The following is a 17,660-nucleotide window of genomic DNA, read 5'->3' as shown; positions in this document are numbered from 1 at the left end:
ATAGCGAATCCGATCAGTCCTGCTGTTGGAGTAGGCGTTTCTCGGTTTCAGTCATAGAATTTCGTTTCCTTTAGCCTTGAAGATCGGAGTTCAAGGACTATTTGTTGCTTTCGACCTAATGGGCAAGACGCTGCTGGAAGCCTCTCTGGAAGGCCGTATCCTCCACTCTGTACCTAAGACCACACACACACACACACACACACACACACACACACAAACACCACACACTTTTATTTAGACTTTCTGAAAAGAGAAAGTCCACTACAGTTCTTGACAAGTGTTAACGGGCCTTCAGTGGCGGCCTTTGGAGCCCGTTCAGATCTGAAACGCTGTTTGTAAACGTGAGGAGCAAGGGCCCTGAGAACTGAACGCTTTCCTGACTTGAAGTTTCTGCTACCCGGTTCCTGCCGGCAGGAAATGAAGCAGAGAATTCTTACCACCCTCCCAGTTTTTCACACTTCACCTCCCACTTAGTACCAGAGAGCCCCACAGTGTACCCGGTACTGTAGAGCTGCCGACGGAGATGCGAAGGTCTGATTGCCATAAAAGCATCCGGCCGACTGAATTGTCCCCGGGTCGCCTACCCTCCACTGGAGACATAGAAAACCTCTGACCCTTCCCTGTCAATGACTCCCGGGGTGCCGAGCCTTCAGAATCGACCAGATCCCCACTTAAAAGTGCATCACATTGAACCCGAAGGAAAGGGCCGGGGAGAATGATGGAGTGAGTCCTGAACAGGTGTCGTGGGTCCTTCCGCAGATGCCGCGGCACCCTGCGCGTTCCCTGGGGCCTTTCCTGGATTCTCACCTGGCAACCTGGGGCACAGCACGTAGAAGCTGGAATTTAGGGGCGCACTCCCGCCCTTTCTGCTCACACGCGTTACGAGACAGGGACAGATTAACTCTTTGCATGGGTACCCACCCTGGCTCTGACCCGCCGTGGCCCAAACCCAGCCAGAAGACTCTTCCAGGTCCCTCCGCGAAGCTGCGGGCCAGGGCAGCTGCTCGGCGCTCCCGGGAGCCTGGCCCTTGCTTCCCTGTCCCCGCCAGAGCTCATCAGGCCTCCGGCACGTGTCCCCTGTGCGGGTCGCAGGGCGTCCTCGCCCGCCGTGGCTTGGAAGGCGAGAGAATTTTTCTGCACTCTGGAGAGCCACAGGTGAAGACTGAGCTTTAGGAAAGCCAATACTAATCTCTGGCTCCTGGCACGAAGAAGAAAATAGCAACTCTCACTAGCAACCTACCGGAAGAAAGCGGGCCGAGGGAGTCACACCCTATCACTCTGCCATTTCTTTCATCCATGAATCACCCCCGAGGTGGCAAGAGGCCTGTGAAACAATGCAAAATCCCCAGTGAATTTCCAAAGAAAAGGAAGGCTAAGTCTGGGGAAACCCGCAGCTCAAGCGCTAAGCTTTCCCGGATCCGGGCCAACTGACACTGGAGGAATGCGTCCCCACGGACATTCGGAAACCTTAACTCGAATTCAAACACCGTACATATTTATATCAATAATATACGGGGAGGCAAGTCTGTATGTATTTACCTCATACATATTTCTATAAACTCCAGCGTCTGGGAAGGGTGGGGGGTAAATAGCACTGAACGGTTAAAATTATGGAGAAGGGATAATAACTGATTACTAATTTGAAAGTAAATAAACAGGTGACTTTTTCAGATCAAATTCCTCCTTGGATCGTTACAATAAATATCTCTGAAGGAAGCGCTCTATTTATGTTGTCATTGATTAATTCTTCACTACCTCATTTGATTTCGATTTAGAACGATTTGATTCTAATTTAATTAGCATGTAATTTGGATGTACATAATTACTGTAATTATGACATTCAGGTAAGGCAGCTTTAGGCTGAAAGGCAATTTCAAATTTTCTAGCAACCTACTTTGTACTGGGAAATGGACAAGGACTTTGCGCCCTGCTATCCAAGTAGTAATTAGCACATCTTTGAAATAGGCAGTGCGGCGGGGTTTGTATTAAAACAGCAAATACAAACCCAGCCGAGTACCCGCTACAAAGGTGGCTGTTGAGTTCCCAGAAGCGCGCTGCGTTTCCATGGCTTGAGTTTGGGGAGCCCGGCACCCCTGCAGCTTCGGGTGACTGCATTTCTTTCCTCCTCCGGCAGGCGCGGGGTGGGAAGGTGTCGCTTTTTAAATTAAAATACAATAACTGCTGGGGGGGGGGGAGAAAGTCGCAGCGAGGCGTCGGAGGCTCCTGGGTGGGGGAGGGGTAGTGGACTAGGAAGAGGAGGGAAGGGGGCGGCGGGAGGCAGGACGAAGCACAGAGAAGAGAAAATTGGCCAACGCCCCCAACTGTTATCTCATTTCAGATTTGGGTTTCGAAAAGGCGAGGACAAAAGGGGTGGGTCTGCTCTGGGAGGGGGTGCGCACCCGTCGGGAGGGCCTGGGGCGAGGGCTCTGGCGGCTCCTAGTCGCCCTCTGGGGCCCCGCGCGCACGGCCCCGCCTCGGCCAGCCCAGATGCCCCCTGCGCCCCACTCGGGCAGTGGTCGCCTCCCAAAGCACCGAAGCCCTGCCGAGGGCTGCCGCGCTGGGCGCTGGGTCCAGGCTGGCCATAGCCTCGGGACCCTGGCTTTTCCCTCCTGTCCTAGGGATTCTGGGAACCTGAAGAGGGCTTGGTGACCTGGTTGAGTGCATCGCGTTCCCGCCCGTCCTGGGTAGTCCACGCAGACCCAATGGTCCCGCAGCCCTCCATCCCAGTGCTTCGGGGCGAAGTGTTCGAGGCAAGCTGTGCCCACCTCGGATCTCTATCCCGGGTCCCCGTCACTACAGCTCCCGACAGCGTTCGGCTTTCTCGTCGAGGAGAGCTGGAAGACCCTGAAATCGCCTAGGAAAGAATGCTAAATGAGACAATGAAAGAAAGCTAAGACCGGGCCAACCAGGGTGTTTGTTAGTCTGCTTTGCTTGGATTTTTCCAGTAAGCGTGTTCTAGAAATAATCCGCTTCCCTTAGAGCCACTGCTAGGCAATGCTCCCCCAAAACTGGACTTGTCCGCGACTGAAAACACAAAACCTCGCTTTTCTTTGCTTGATTTCCTTGGGCTGTGGGAGTTCGAGGCAGAAGCCGGTCTCCGCGCGCTAATAGCCAAGCGCCAGGCCGCCAGCGCGGACCTCCCAGGCAGGAGCTCTAGATGGCGCCAGAGAGCCACACTCGCCCTACGCCTCTTGGGGGAATCAAGAGCTACTGTCAAACATAAAAGCAAATCAGAGTTTTCAGTTTTTTTTAATGTGTTAAGAATGTTATTCCTTAAGAAAATTTGTAGCTAAATTATTCTCACTTAAAATAAACACTTAGTATACCAATTACACAAATGGGCGGGATTTATGTGAGATTTACTTCATCTGCATTTTTGTAGTGGAAGAGAGAGAGCCTTGGTGAATACAGATAATAGATGCAAATAAGATTAGAGTTAAAATAAATAAAGTTTCCATGTGAATAAAAAGAAATTCAATTTTACACGGCTGGTGACGATTTGACGGAATGTCCAGACACGCGGTTCAGGTGCTCAATCTAATCTCATCCAAATGTTTTCATTTTCAAACGTTCTTGAGGAAAGGAAATTTTTTTCTGCTCCTTTTTCCTCCTCAGGTAGGACCCTGTTTACTCCAGGAGGCACGCGGGGTGGGGGATGGGGGGGAAGACTACGCCAAGAAAGAAAAATACTGGAGAGAGTGTGGATTGGGGCCGGGTAGGCGCAGGCCCAGCAAACTTGATCTTGGTTCATCTACTGCGCGGAAGCTGGAAACAAGAAATCTCTGGAAACTCGCTGAAACGAAAATGCATTTCCCTCACCACGGCGGGGGTGGGATTCCTGGCCCCAGATCTCAGCCTTGGCTTCACAAAACCCACTTCCAGGTCGCTGCCCTTCTTCCCAGCGTGAACCCCAGCCGCGGCCTTCCCATCTACTCTACCCGGGAGGCCCAAGCCGCGGGAAAGCCGAGGTGGCCCCGGGGAGGCCCAGGGGCTCCTCAACTGGGGACCCTGCTGGTGGACCTCGCCTCTGGAGCACGCTCTCTGCAATCTGCTGGCTTTCTGTCGGTCGCCACCCACTGAGGTCAAGGCTCTCCGCGCCCCGGAGGACTCCTAGAGCTGGAGTTGGGGGGAGTGGGGCTGATGTGTTTCCCCTGCTGGGTTTCCGACAGGAGCCAGGGACCCGGTCCCTCTTGGCTCAGCTTCCTGAGCACTCGATGTCTGGCTGGACACTGGGGCCTGGGCTGCCACCCGCGGTTCACCGGAGCCGCCGCAGTGATGGACGTGGGCTGACCCGCGGGGCAGAGGCAGCGCGCAGAGGCCTTGATCACTGGCCTGCGGAGGGAGCCCCTCCGGGAGCGAGACCTGCACAGCAGGCCCTTTGATCTGCCTTTATTATCAACAAGAAACAAAGCTGCCGGGGACCGACGTCCCGGCGCCCTCATTCTCAGGAACCCCCAGCACACACTCACCTCCGCGCCTTCAACCCGCAGCCCCCAGACGCGCGGGACACCCTACGGGCCTGCAGAGCCTTTGCCCAAAGTGCCCAGAATATGCGCCCTCTACCAGCTTTTCCCCAAGACCAGACCCAAACCCGAAGACGCCTGGGGGGGTGGGGGAGCAATCCCAGGTAGGAGTGGAGGAGCCGGGAAAGAAAAGGACGGAAGAGAAGAAAAACTAGAGAAAGAAGAGTCTGGCAGCTGGGGCGGCAGGGGACCACAGGATGAAGAACCGCGTGCTGCAGATGCCCCGCTGGGAACCTTCCTGCTGTCTCCCCGCTACTTGAACTATTTGGCTTTTCAGAGCAGTTTCTGTTCACTGTTAATATCGATATTGTATTCTTTCCAAAGAATCAAAATCTTCATTTAAGTTCCCAAGGCCAGGAATGAAGAAAAAAAAAGAGGGAAAAATTTATTGATGCTGACTTCGCTTGTAGTTTCTATTGTGTGAGAAGCCTTTTAGAAATATTTTATTCTGTAAATATGTACTTTCTTTTCCAAACTAACATTTTTTTTCAAATTGCGAAATTGTCTCATTTACCAATTTTCCTTTCGTCATTCTCTCCGTTCTTCCTCTTTTAAACTGGGGCTGTTAAGTTGGTGGTCAGAAGACAAAGAGAGTGAAAATAATTTTCATTTCAATAATTGCCTTCTGGTCAATTTAACTGTGCCTTATTTTGAAAGAGACTGTCTAAATGAGATTCCTGTCCCAAATGTGTTCCCAGGCCTGATCCCAGCCTTTAATTATTCCTGAGTTTTTTTCTTCAGAATAAGACGCCGCACTGAGTAATCACAAAGAAGGCAGAGAGCATCCTTGAACCTTTTCAGAAGCAGCCACTGATATTCAAATAACCTGCGAGGGCCATTTGACGGCGAGGGGACCTAGGCTTTTCCAATTCACTATTTGCATAGATCAGCCGTCTTTGAAAAGGGAAGGAGCAGTTGTCTTCCCTAACATTAAAAAGCCTAGTTATCAAATCAAGTGCTTAGTTTGGGGCTTCTAAAACGTTTACATTTTATCTCAGGTTGCCCCTTACCGTTTGACATGCAAATTTGGTGCAGTTAATTTAGACAATTAAAAAGATCTTCAAGGGAGCTTTGTCACAGAGAATATTTGGAGTTTTCCCTGTGGACCAGCTGAGATAAAGTTGGCCAGAACAAATGATGTCTAGGAGATTAATTAGATATTTGATAAGACATGAATCCCTAATAAGGGAATACAAGGCACAGGGGGCTGCTGTGTGCTCTAAGTCAAAATTAATAACATTTAACAAGATTTTCATTTAGGCATGAAATGTCTTTTCCGGGGTATTGACTCTAGCGATTTATTCCCCAGAGATGCCTCCCAACGTAGAGGGCCTTGGAAACTAAGACTGATTTTTTTTTCCTAGAAAGATTTTTCTTTCACAAATTGTTTAAAAATCAGATTTAAAAAACAAATCCACCAGTTCTCTCTGAGCCCTCTGGGAGATGTAGGTACCTCCCTAGTTAAAACTGCCCAAAGACCTTGCTTTTTAAAAAGGCGATCCAAAGATTTAAAATGTCACCTTTTGCTAGCTCTCCCATTAAGGGATACAAGTACTCGGCCTTATAACCCAATTTAATTTATGCTGTTGGTATACAAATAAATAATTTTGACTTCCCAAAATGTATATGTTCTATGGCTTTTGCAGCCCATATAAACTTCATTGCCTACAACTAACATTAAGGAAATTTGTTTCCCACCACAAAAAAAATTGATCCCACATTAAAGATTATTGAGGGGGAAACAGAATATTTTTTAAGGGGAAAAAGTGTTCACAGTTCTTTAATAATACCAAAATGAAAATATGATGTCAAGGTTTTCTTCATACAGATAAACGCATTTAATTTCTTTAGATGACCTTAACTTACGTGTTCGAGTGAAATGGTAACTCAACATTTTAAATATCTTTTACATATATACTGACTTTCACAAAGTGCATCAGAAAATTAAAAAGAAACTCCCTGAATTTCAGGAATTCACAAAAAAAACTATTCGAATGAACATTTACAAGAAATTAAAAGAGAACACAATCCTTCGAACCCTATTTATACAGATGTTATAAAATACAGAGAAACTGTTGCTAGACTTCCCGTTGAATATCTCACCTTAAGCCTTTTTTGATGCTTCTTTTTTTTAGGAAAAAAAAAGTCTCATTGTAAGTAGACATCAAGCAGGACTTGGAGCATTTTATATATAATATAATCCACACAAAGGGTCTGTTTCTATAGGTTTCGTTTGTTCTCATTCGAAAGTTCTGACAGTCCTTTGCTGAGTGGTAGCTAGGTTTTTGTTTTTGTTTTTGAGAAAAGGACAGAGGATGGTGGAAGGAATGGGCAGTGGGGGAGGGGGCATTTCTGTGTATTGCTCTTCTCTGGAGAAGTTTGTGCGTGTGGTTGCGTGAGTGCGCGCGCGAGTGTGCGTTCTTGCAGTTGTGGGTCTCCGGGGTGTAAGCGTGTGTGTGCGTGTGTGTGTGTGTTTGTAATTTTGAACCTGTTTTTTGTCGGAGGATGGTTCGCTTTTGTTTCTGGACTTCGCGTTCGATTCTCGCCTGGGCATAGGGTGGAGGGGAACTCCGGCCACCGCCTGGGGATCCGCGCGGCTCCACCTCTTGCCCAACCTGGGCTCGGGGGCGTCACTGGAGCCCCTGCCCTCCCGTGCGCCCACTCGCTCGCCCTCCGAACCTCTCGCTCGCTCTGGGTGTCTCTACTTGCTCGCTCGCGCCTCTCCGCCAACCTCTAGGAGTCGTTGGGACCGGTTGCAGCTTCTTTGCCTCCAGCCGAGGCCGCCGCAGCCGCCGCCGCTGCTGCCGCCGCCGCTGCAGCCGCTGCAGCCGCCCGGGCTGCACTGACGCCGGAGTCGTGCAGGATGAGGTCTGGGGACTCGGAGCGGGGCGTCTCCAGGTTGCTGGCGTCCGTGTCACTGTCGCTGCCCTTTTTGCCCCCGCCGCCCCCGTTGTGCGTCTTAATGTGTTTGCTCAGGTGGTCGCTGCGCATAAAGCGCTTGTTGCACACTGGGCAGGCGAAGCGCTTCTCGCCCGTGTGAGTCCGCAGGTGCCGCTGCAGCTCGTCCGAGCGCGTGAAGCGCTTGCCGCAGAAGAGCCAGTTGCACACGAAGGGCCGCTCGCCCGTGTGCCAGCGCAGGTGCGCCTTCAGGTGCGACGTCTTGCCGTACACCTTGCCGCAGCCCGGGATGTGGCAGCTGTGCAGCCCCTTGCGTCGCAGGCTCGCCCCGGCCGGACCCAGCCGCTCGGCCTCCTGGCAGTTGGGGCAGTCGCAGGTGGCACGGCCAGAGTAGCGGCGGGCGGAGCGCGCAGAGCTGCCCCCGGCGGCGGCGGCCGCGGCACCCGAGATCATAGCGCTGGCGGCGGCCGCGGCCACCGCGGCGCTGGAGTCCGAGTAGGAGGGCAGCACTGGCTTGAAGCCGTCCTGGGCCAGGAGGTGCTGGCTGGTGGAGAGCAGGTGCGAGGCGGCGGCCGAGGAGCCGAGGCCGGTGGAGCTGAAGGCCGAGTGCGTGAGCGAGCTGAAGTCGGGGTTGTAGGTGCCCAGCTGCGAGTGCAGCGAGGCCTGGGGGGCGCCCGAGTGCAGCGAGCTCTGCAGCCCCCCGGCGGGGTTCTGCACCTCCAGCCAGGAGCCGGGGCTGCTGTGCACGTCCCACCATGACGACGCAGCGCCGTTGGTCACCTCGCCCGCCGCCAGCGTCGAGTGGAAGCCCGACTTGTACCACGACTCGTACGGGTGCGCCATGCCCACGCGCGGATACAGGCCGTCGGCAGCCGTCGTGTGCACCTTGGAGATGAAGGCCGACTGGCCGCCTGCCTCCTGCGGGGACACGCCGGCCGCGGCGGCAGCCGCCGCCGCTGAATTAGAGAAGAGGCCGCCATAGTCGCTGCTGAAGGCGGACGACGTGGGGGACGTGGAGGCCAGGCAGAAGGCGCTGTTGGCGGCTCCCGAGCTACCCGCCAGACCGCTCGAGCCGCGGCCGCCAGTGGCCACAGCGAAGCCGGAGAGGCTGGAGCCGAGGTTGCAGCTGGACGAAGAGCGCTTCCAGGGGTGGAAGCCGCCTTTGGCGAAGGCGCTGGACTCGGGCAGCGTCGTCAGAGGGCTGGTGTTGCCGATCTTGTTGCAGGTCGCAGCCAGCATGGCCAACGGGGTCGTTCCGAAGCGTGGCTCTTCCTGGAGTGGGTGGGGTGGGGGAGGGAGCAAGGAGGAGGAGGAGGAAGTGGGGGGAAGACACAAAGTGCACCCGTGAGCAGCTTTGTGGCCCGGTGCGGGTCCCAAAGCGCCCTGACACCCCGGCTCCCTGGCCGAGGACGTGCTGCGCACCGCGCAAGACAGAGGCGATCACAAGCGTGGAGGACCTGGCCCTGGAAAGTTGTTCTTCCGTGAGACTATAGATCAGAGATGCCTCGGTTTCCTTCACCTAGTTCGCTGCCACCCTTGTCTAGAATCAGACTTGGATTGACGCCATAAACCCACTGTTCTCCCAGGAGCCCCCAAGTCGTCCTTCCGGGTGTAGCACGAAGGTAAACACAGACAACAAACACGCGAGGACAGGGGGATGGCCGAAATAGCGGCCCAGGGCTGGGAGAAACTTAGAGCACTCCTCGCATGAGTGGCTTCGGCTTAGCTATTTTCTTTTATAGTTCATAAACGTGGTTTTAATATTTACACACACACACACACACACGCAGTTACAAAAATAATCCGAGTATAAACGGCCCGGTGACGGCTTTCAAAGTCAAGGGCAAACTGGGGAGCCACGCAAATGTAAATGTTTATTAATGTAACTGCATGGCCTGCAAAACAAGACTTTTCTGAAAGCACTGTCCTGTAATGCAACCCGAAAGCAAGGGGGTGGGGTAATGGCAAAGGGAGGAAAAGAAACCTTCAGCTTTGCTTTAAAACCAATTAAAAGGGAATTTGCTTAAATTCTTTGCTTGCAAAGGCAGTGCCCCAGGTTCCAATAACTTGAAAAGATCAGTTCCGGAAATGTGGAAAATGTTCAAAAGGAACCTGAGGCTGCGGTCCAGCAACAGTTTCATAGGAGCCGAGGACCCAGAGAAGCCATAAAGAAAAACATAACTCCAGTCAAAAAAACAAAAAAAAAAAAAAAACAAAAAACAAAAAACGAGCAACTGCGTTGCAGGGCTTTTTTTTTTTTTTACTTACCCCGAGTATAGACGTGGCCATAGCAGGTCTCTTGGCTGCGCGACGAGGCCGGGAGCGGTGCTAAGCCTGGCGGCTGCTGGGAAACACAGCTCGGGTCCCGCGCGGCTCCCGCGTCCCGCGCTCGCGCCGAGCGGACTCTGGGCTCCCGCCGGCAAAACTCAGCCTAAGTGCGAGGAGCGCCCGCTTTGAAGTGCCGCTGACTGCGCCTCTCGCCCAATGAGGGCGCAGGCAGAGCAGACGGGAGCTGCCCCGCAGCCAATCAGACGCGCCGAGGGGCCCGAGCCCGGGCTCCTGGCGCGTGCCAGTCAAGTCTGCGGGCGTGGGTGGGAGGGGGGCGGGCTGGGGACAGAAGAAATTACAGTGCAATTAAAAATTTACACACACTCACGTACCAAGCCAGGTTTAAGTACCGTTGAGACAGATCCGCAAGACCCCCCCCCCCCCCGCCACACACACACACACACACACACACACACACACACACACACACGGGTCACCTCAAGATGTTGCTAGTTAGGACTGACAGTCTTCACTCCCTACTTGTGGGAAAGAAGCAGGAGAGGTGGGGACACCCGAGCCTAGTGCACGAGGGGAAATGATTTGCGTTCACTTTATGTGTCCAGGTTCTTGCTGGGAAGAACTTCAACTTGTATCTCTCTCTCTCTCTCTCTCTCTCTCTCTCTCTCTCTCTCTCTCTCTCTCTCTGTCGATTTTATCATTGTCGTGGTGGTTTTATCAGTTTCTTATTCCCACTGTATTCGGTTTTACATTCAGAGTCCTATTGAGCAAAGGGCGCAAAGGAGAGCTGGGCCTCTCCAGGAGGGTCTACACCCGCAGACTTATTGGGAGAGCGCAGAGCCTGCTGCATCCCGCCATTTCTCTCCAGCGGTCTAAGTGACTTCCTAATTGTCGCTCTGGCCTCTGACCCAGGGGGTAATACAAGTGCCACTCACGCCAGAAGCTTCTGGTGGTAATTGAGGGCACCCTTTGTATGGCTTCGCCAGCGCCTAGATACCAGGTTAACCCAGTTGTCAAATATGACTAAACAGTGGGACGTGCTGATTATCTGCCAGGTTTTGCTGGGGGCTGGCGTGGGGGTGGGAAGCATCAACCCATACAACACGCTGCACGAAGCCGCTTATTTTCACATTGTAACAACTTTGGAAACGGAGACCAGCGCTCGAGGCGTCCGCCCCCACCGCCACCCCCGCTGAAGCTGCAGCTTGCCTGCACCGCTGTTTGTTTAACCCGGTGGAGATTTGCATGTCGTATTTCAGCCTGAAGTCGGGGTTTTAGGGGATGTTTATAAGAGTCATTTTCCTTGCTTCGGCTCCAACCTGTCTCCACTGCAGACTGCCAGGGCCTAGAAACTCGGTCTGCCGGGGCGAGGGTGTTCAAGGTAGGCTTGTCCTCAGCCGGCACCCTGCTGTCACAGACCTGCTGAAGACCTCTCGGAACCCTCCGGGAAGAGTCTGCGAGAGCCAGGCCACACGTGGGCGCCTCCGCGTTCTGCAAGCTGGAAGCATCCTCAACTCCTCTCTGGACCGTGGTATAAAGACGTGCCCTCACACACCTCAGGGCGCAGCCGCTGGACGGTTTCCCCGTCCTCCTGATCTCCACTGTCTCTTTTCCAGGATAGCCCGAGGCTGCTATTGAACTAGAAATACCAGCGCCCTCGGGCAGGGCTGGGTACGGTAAAACAGTGGCATCCTCCCTCTCCAAATTCACATCCCGCTATCCAAAAATAATAATAACCAGCATCCTCAAATGCTCGAGTGCAAAAGACCAGAGAATGCTCGAGGAAGGACCAGAGAAGAGGTCGTGGAGGTGTTTTCTCTGCTCTTTCGCAAGATCCCTAGGCCCAAAAGTAAGTCGCCAGCAACACTTCTCTCCCACCTTAAGGTGGAAGACTAGGCCTGCGTGCGTGCACCCGCTCTCTTCGTCGATGGGGAGAGCTATATGAATCGCGTTCATTGCTTTTCACTAGAATATTTTTGCTCAGAATGCCTTAAAAAAAAACCTTTAAGATGGCAAAAAGGCACGGAGGAAGATGATTGCCGAAAAAGAGAAAGGAGAGACTGTCTGAGCAGCTACGAAGGGAACTCTGTGCCCTAGGGAACTGAGAGGGAAATCTGGGGGGGGGGGGGGGGGGGGTAAAGGAAGGCCCTAGGACTACCTTGTGGAAGGTTGGGGTGTGTGTATGGGTACCCAGGCCGCAGAACCGAGCCAGAAAGCCCAGCAGGGGATCCAGGAGCCGCTCCCAACAGGTGACTTCTGCCCTGGAAGGGGAGGCTGGCCTTCGACTTCCCGTGGCATCCCTGCGTCGATTTACTAATAGAGGGATTGTTAAGTGGCAGCGAGGCGTTTCCGATTCACCCTGGGCAGCCCGGGGAGGAGAAGTGCCGAGGGTTCCCCACAATTTCTCCTCCCCAATCCACCCTCTTCAGGGAACCTGACCAAGTAACACATAAGACAATCCGCAAAGCCAGTTGGCTCTGGTGACATTTTCAAGCCAACCGTTTAAACAGTTCTCGAATTCACCTCGCAGGCTAGCGGCTCCCGGCTCCTCTCCTCCTCTCCCTCCCCCTCCTAGCAGTCCCCTCCCCCTCCGCTGTTTTCCACGCGGTTCCAGCTGTCAGACTCTGGACGTGGGCATTCTCATATTCCTAGACACGCGCGTCCTCATCACAATAAAAGTTAGGGAAACCTTCCAAACAAGTCAGACAAGCCACCCGGGGCCAGCTCAACTCTAAGGTGGTGTTCAAAGGAAATCTTTCGGAGGGGGGGGGAAGTCCAGTTTTTTTTTCCTCTCCTCCTCTCGTCTGACAGATTTTTTTTTCATCTTCTAAAAAATTTAGTTTTTAAACAAAGATCAATGTGTTATGCTAAAGTGTTGAGCTGGCTGTTAAAACATTTGGGGAAATAATGACAATGTAACAAAGGCCTGGTTTGGAGTGAATCATCGCCCTTTTAAAAGTTAAAGCAATTTTCAGGAGAATGGCTTTCAGCAAACGCTTTACATTATTCAAAACGGCCAAATAATGCTCTATTATAGCGCCTGAATGGTGCCAGTCAGCCCCTAAGTGCAATTTGTGCAAAGGCCCCGGTGCCTTATCTCCACTTCTTTATAAAGAGGTGAATATAAAACAATTTCTTCCAAACCCAGACAGAGAGCACGAAAATTGCTTCCCTTTCTGCAATCAGGGCAATTTAACTGGAGTGCAATTAGCACTATTAAATGTCGATTCTGCATAAACAAATCTGACTGAGCAGAGAAAGTGGGGTGAGAACCTCATATACACTGAAACTGATTTTTTAAAATTATGTATCCGGGTCCTTTACAATTGATCCGTGACGTTTTCATCTCGGCATATATTTACATGGTAAATACACTATGGTTAAATCAACATGGTTTTTTCGCAAAAAAGAAAAAAAAAGATCCAATGCAAAGCCCAATAAAGAATGGAACAATTAAAGGGAAGAGTTCACTTCCCTTGCACAAATGTTGTTTCTCCCATTTTGGCTCTCCGAAGGGCTTTGATCTGAGCAACTGCTCAAGTTTGTGGTGTTTTGGAGGCGAAGCTAGGGAAACAGTTTCATCTTGAGCTCCCATCCGGGATCCACGCGCCTGTGCCATAGATGCTCGATGCAGGCAGCGTGGCGATCCCGAAGACCAGATATTTTCTGACCTCCTCCATACCATAGCTGGGTAAACATTAGGTAGCAGCCTGGTCTCCGCGCAGGTTAGAAGCTGGCAAGCAACACTGACGTGGGGTAAGGTGTAGCTGGAGGCGCAGGACATAGGCAGGAAGGGAGGCGTTGGGAGGGGAGGAACCAAAGGCTTCTCAAATTGGTGGGGCTGGTTTCAGTGGAAGCCTGGGCCACTGGAACTAGGATGCAGGGCGGGGGCGGGGGTAAGAGGGAGAGCGCCCATAAAAGCATTTGTCTGACCTGTCCTCCCACCTGCCTTTATTTATTTATTTGCTAAGCCCCAGAGGCACCCGTTTTGAATCATTTGTGCAATTAATTATGCTTTTCATTTGCATGATCTACACCAGAGCAGTGATTATCAGGTCAGCACGGTGTGGGAGTTGGGGAGAAACATAATAACTTCAGTTTAAAAAAAAAAAAGCTGCATTTGTATGGTTGCTGCCTGCTTTGAGCAAGGAAGGGGGGGGCAGGGCAGCCTTTAGCGCCTGTTGAGTCCTGTGCACCCTTCCCTCAGCTGGAGCGTGTCAGTGTGAGTGAAAATGAAATACAGCCTTTGATTAGACTGGGATCTTTTATAGTTAACATATATTTATGCCTTTAAAAGCACCCAGTCTTGAGTTCAAATGGATCAAGAAAATTAATTGAAAATTGAAGGACTCTCCCACAATTTCATTACTGTGAAGTTTTTATTTAATACTCATTATAACGCCCTTCCTTATTGTAGCCCAACCCTTGCTAGGCCAATGAGACTGTTCATCTTTTTTTTTTTTTTTTTTTCTGTCTCTGCCTCAAAGGTGTCTGTCACTCCTATGTAGAAATGCCAGGTGGGGCAAAGCATTCTAGCCTCTGGAAGGTTTCCAGGAGAAACTGAAAGTCCCTGGTCTGTTGAGAGCAGTCCACGCCTTTGCTGCTTTGCTGCACAACTGTCTGCTGTGTGTGACTGGACCTTCTATTCCAAGCTTGCCTTGATCTGTTTATCTGAGCCAAAAATGCACTGACAATTAAAGGAGAGACTGGTATGTCAGAGGAAGGAAGGTGACTGGAGACTGTGATGATTTTAATGACTGCAATTATTGGAAGATTATTCAACAAGCATCATAGATTTGTTTACTGCGTCACCAGGAAACTGTGGGGGGTCTGTTTGGCTTGAGGCAGTACTTCCCTCTCTCCCTCCCCAACCGCTAGGAAGGAGTCCCAGACCAAAGCAAAGTGAGAAGAGAGTCAGTTTTCATTCTGAGAGAGATTCGACCCAAATGATGTTCACGTGTTGCCTCCAACAGCATAAGAGAACCATCCTTGCAGCCACTGTGAGAGCGCTTCGTTTTTATCTGAACCTAATAGAGATGTCCTGAGGCCTCTCCTGGCCAGCATACTAGTTTTAGTTTAAGTACTTCTTAGGTAGCCCGAGAGGAGGCTTCACCTTCCAGCTCTTTCCTCCCTTCATCTAAAACTCAGAGAAGGAAGACACTCCACCTGTAAGAAGCCTATTTCCAGAGCTCTCCTGGGAAAGTTCCCCTTTCCTCCCTTCAACAATCCCCTTCAAATCATTCCTTATCACTACCGTTCGAAATAAGAAAAAGATATGACCAGGAGCATATTGGTTTGTGACTAGTCAAGTTTTTACTGTAACTATAACAGTAAGGGATGTCGATGCAGAAGGTTCCTGGTAGTGACAAATGTGTTTTGGTTGACATTGCTTACCCTGGAAATGTTGTGTGGAAGTCCAATTTAGCCGATGGACATCCCTAGCAACCCTCCCTCTCCTGGGCACCAAGGTTGGGTGCTCTTTCTGGGTTTTGCAATGACCAGCCTGGGGCTTAAGGAGGACTGAGAACTCACCCTACTCAAGTGTGAGCCTGCAGGCTTCTGCAAATGACAATTGGGAACCTATTACAAGCCATTAAATTGATCAACGTACCTTAAACAATGTGAATGGCTGATTTACAAGGGTGGAAAAAGAGGTTCTGCATCCTTTATAGACGTGGTACTGCTGTGCCGGGTAGGGGACCCAGATCCTTGCTCTTCTCAGCTCAGAGCCACCAGTGACTTAGATAACTTTTCAAGCCAAGACACAGGTTCCTCAGCTTGTCCAGTGGGTGGCGAGATGCTTGTTCTTTGCCCACGTTTCTTCTTTTTAAGGAAAACCGAAGAAGACCAAGGCCAGAAGCAGCAGAGGGTCACGGAAATGCCCCTCCCCTGGTTGAAGATACTACCAACAGGGGTCCCAGCTGCCTCCCTTTCTCAGTCTTTCCCCACAAGGATGACTTACATGTTTGTCTTAACCGGTGTTGGATTGCTGCATGGCCTCCTAATTATGGCAGGAACACACACCATTAGCCCTTGAAATTTCAGGCCAGACTGGGGAGGAGCAACAGCCAGGCAACAGCTCTGGAGGGAAGATGCCGCTGAGGAGTGAGGAGGGAGGGAAATCCTCCTTAGGGTTGACTCTTCCCGTTTGTCTACACAGCAGAGACAAAATCACAGCAGAGCTGAAGCGATCAAAGCTGCCCTCCCCTGCCTGGTCCAAAGTCGCTTTGTAGCTATCTACTCGCCGCGGACATTCATCGGCTCCTCACAACAAGGACATTCCTGCCAGTTTTTTTTTTTTTTTCCCCAGAGTCTGTTAGGAGAAGACAGACACACATCACCCATCCCGAAGGAGGATTCCCTTTGTCTAACTTCCTCCTGGTGCACGCACCTTCAGCTCGGCAATGCAGGGGGAGGCCAGGCGCTGGGAAGACTCTAGGTGATTACCTTTAGATCAGCCCATACTCACATCTAACTCTGTCCCTGCAGGTTCCTCCTTCTCCTCTCCCCCTTCCTCCCTTCATAGGAAAAGGTCTCTCTGGGTCTCTTTGCCTCCTGACCTCCCTGGTCCTCTCTAATTCTGTCCCCAGAGTCTGTCCATAGAGCCTGGGTAGGGGATGTTCCCTACCTTAGTTTGGCAGGAAAGAGCTTCATCTTGGTTCACGCGGGTCTATCACAAATCCTTTTGCTTAGGTCTAAGTGTGGAATGAGAAGCCTTCAAGGGTTGATGGTGGTGTGCAGAAGGAAGAGGGAAAGAGCAGAGAAACAGCAAACATGTATCTTTTGCAGCCCGTGTTCCACGGAAGCCCAGGATTGGGAAAGTATAAATGGACCATGCTCTCTCCCTAACAGACCCCAACCCCCATGCCCCAACCCCCACTTCCAGAGGTTGTCCTCTGACCTTAATTTTGCAGATGGCACCCTGCTGAGTTCTTCTCTGAGTAAGTATCTTCACCACCACCACCACTACCCCGCCTGAAATCCCTTCTCAAGGCCCAACAACTCCTAGAGGCAGAGAAGGGAGGTGGGTTGTGTGGGCCAAGAGTTTTCCCAAAGAGGACTCAGCGCCCCCGTGACGTTGCCGAGACAAATCCCATGTTTTCTGGGTTTCAGCTGCTCTAGAGCCCATCCCTGGTGGGCCAGCCTTCTGTTAGACCACTCACTGGTGTTACACACACCCTGTGTCCCTAGAAAACCCGAGAGCACCCGGACTCTGTCCCTGGGATGTTGAGTGGTATAAGGGCAGCACCACACGCTTTAGGCACGTGCTTCTCGCGTCTTTACTCTTCCCCAGGACCGCAAGCAAAAGATACAGTTGCTGACACGGACAGACTCACCGAGCACACGCCAGGGGCATCCATCTTCGTTCCCAACCAGGCGTCAGCGAGCTGGGCGGCCTTAAGGCAGGTGACGACGTGGAGAGGCAGACTTGGAGCTCCAGAAACATCCCTGCGAGTTCGGACGGGCGGGGACGCTCAGATCTCTCAAAAGCGCCTGGAAGGAAGCCTCTGGCGGGGTGGCCTCCATGGGTGGCTGGACCTCTCCTCCACCTGGTAACCGGCTCAGCTTCCCTCAGCGCAGCACGTTGAGTATTTCGGTGGCTACCCCTGCTCCCATCTAAGGGTCCTCTGCAAGACACCCGTCTTGCACGCCCTCCATAGGCTCAGTTACATCTGGGTGCATTGCCCCTTAGTCGTCAACCCGGTTATTGTGATCAAGTGACTGTTCTAATCTCTACATTTATTGTTTAGGTAAATAGAGGTTGCGTTTCATCAATATGCAGGGCCCCAGCCCTCGCAGCGCCAAGTAACTTAAGTCAACGCTGAAAATTTCAGGGTGTGCGTAATTACAGGGCACGCGGAATTTTCAACTCGATCCTAATTCCACATCTTTTCTCCGACCCGGGGGCAGCAGGAGGAGGGAACCCGAGGAATCTCCACCCTCCAAGGAATC

General features: G+C 51.8%; 1 protein-coding gene across 1 annotated transcript; it reads right to left on the bottom strand.

Annotated features, from left to right (window-relative positions):
* Positions 1-6,243: 6,243 nt before the first annotated feature.
* Positions 6,244-9,832, bottom strand: LOC121433242 (transcription factor Sp9). Its single transcript, XM_041631602.1, has 2 exons — positions 9,690-9,832; positions 6,244-8,693 (listed from the first exon to the last, which is right to left on the bottom strand). Exons 1-2 carry the CDS (start codon positions 9,708-9,710, stop codon positions 7,257-7,259), a joined length of 1,458 nt encoding a protein of 485 aa, XP_041487536.1. The 5' UTR covers positions 9,711-9,832; the 3' UTR covers positions 6,244-7,256.
* Between the last annotated feature and the right edge of the window lie 7,828 nt (positions 9,833-17,660).

This window comes from Microtus oregoni, unplaced genomic scaffold (assembly GCF_018167655.1).
Source record: "Microtus oregoni isolate MIOR12 unplaced genomic scaffold, Mior012 000037F_ref0000500, whole genome shotgun sequence".
Lineage (NCBI taxonomy): Eukaryota > Metazoa > Chordata > Mammalia > Rodentia > Cricetidae > Microtus > Microtus oregoni.
The sequence above is the reverse complement of the archived record's forward strand: the minus strand, read 5'-3'. Positions and strand labels throughout refer to the sequence as shown.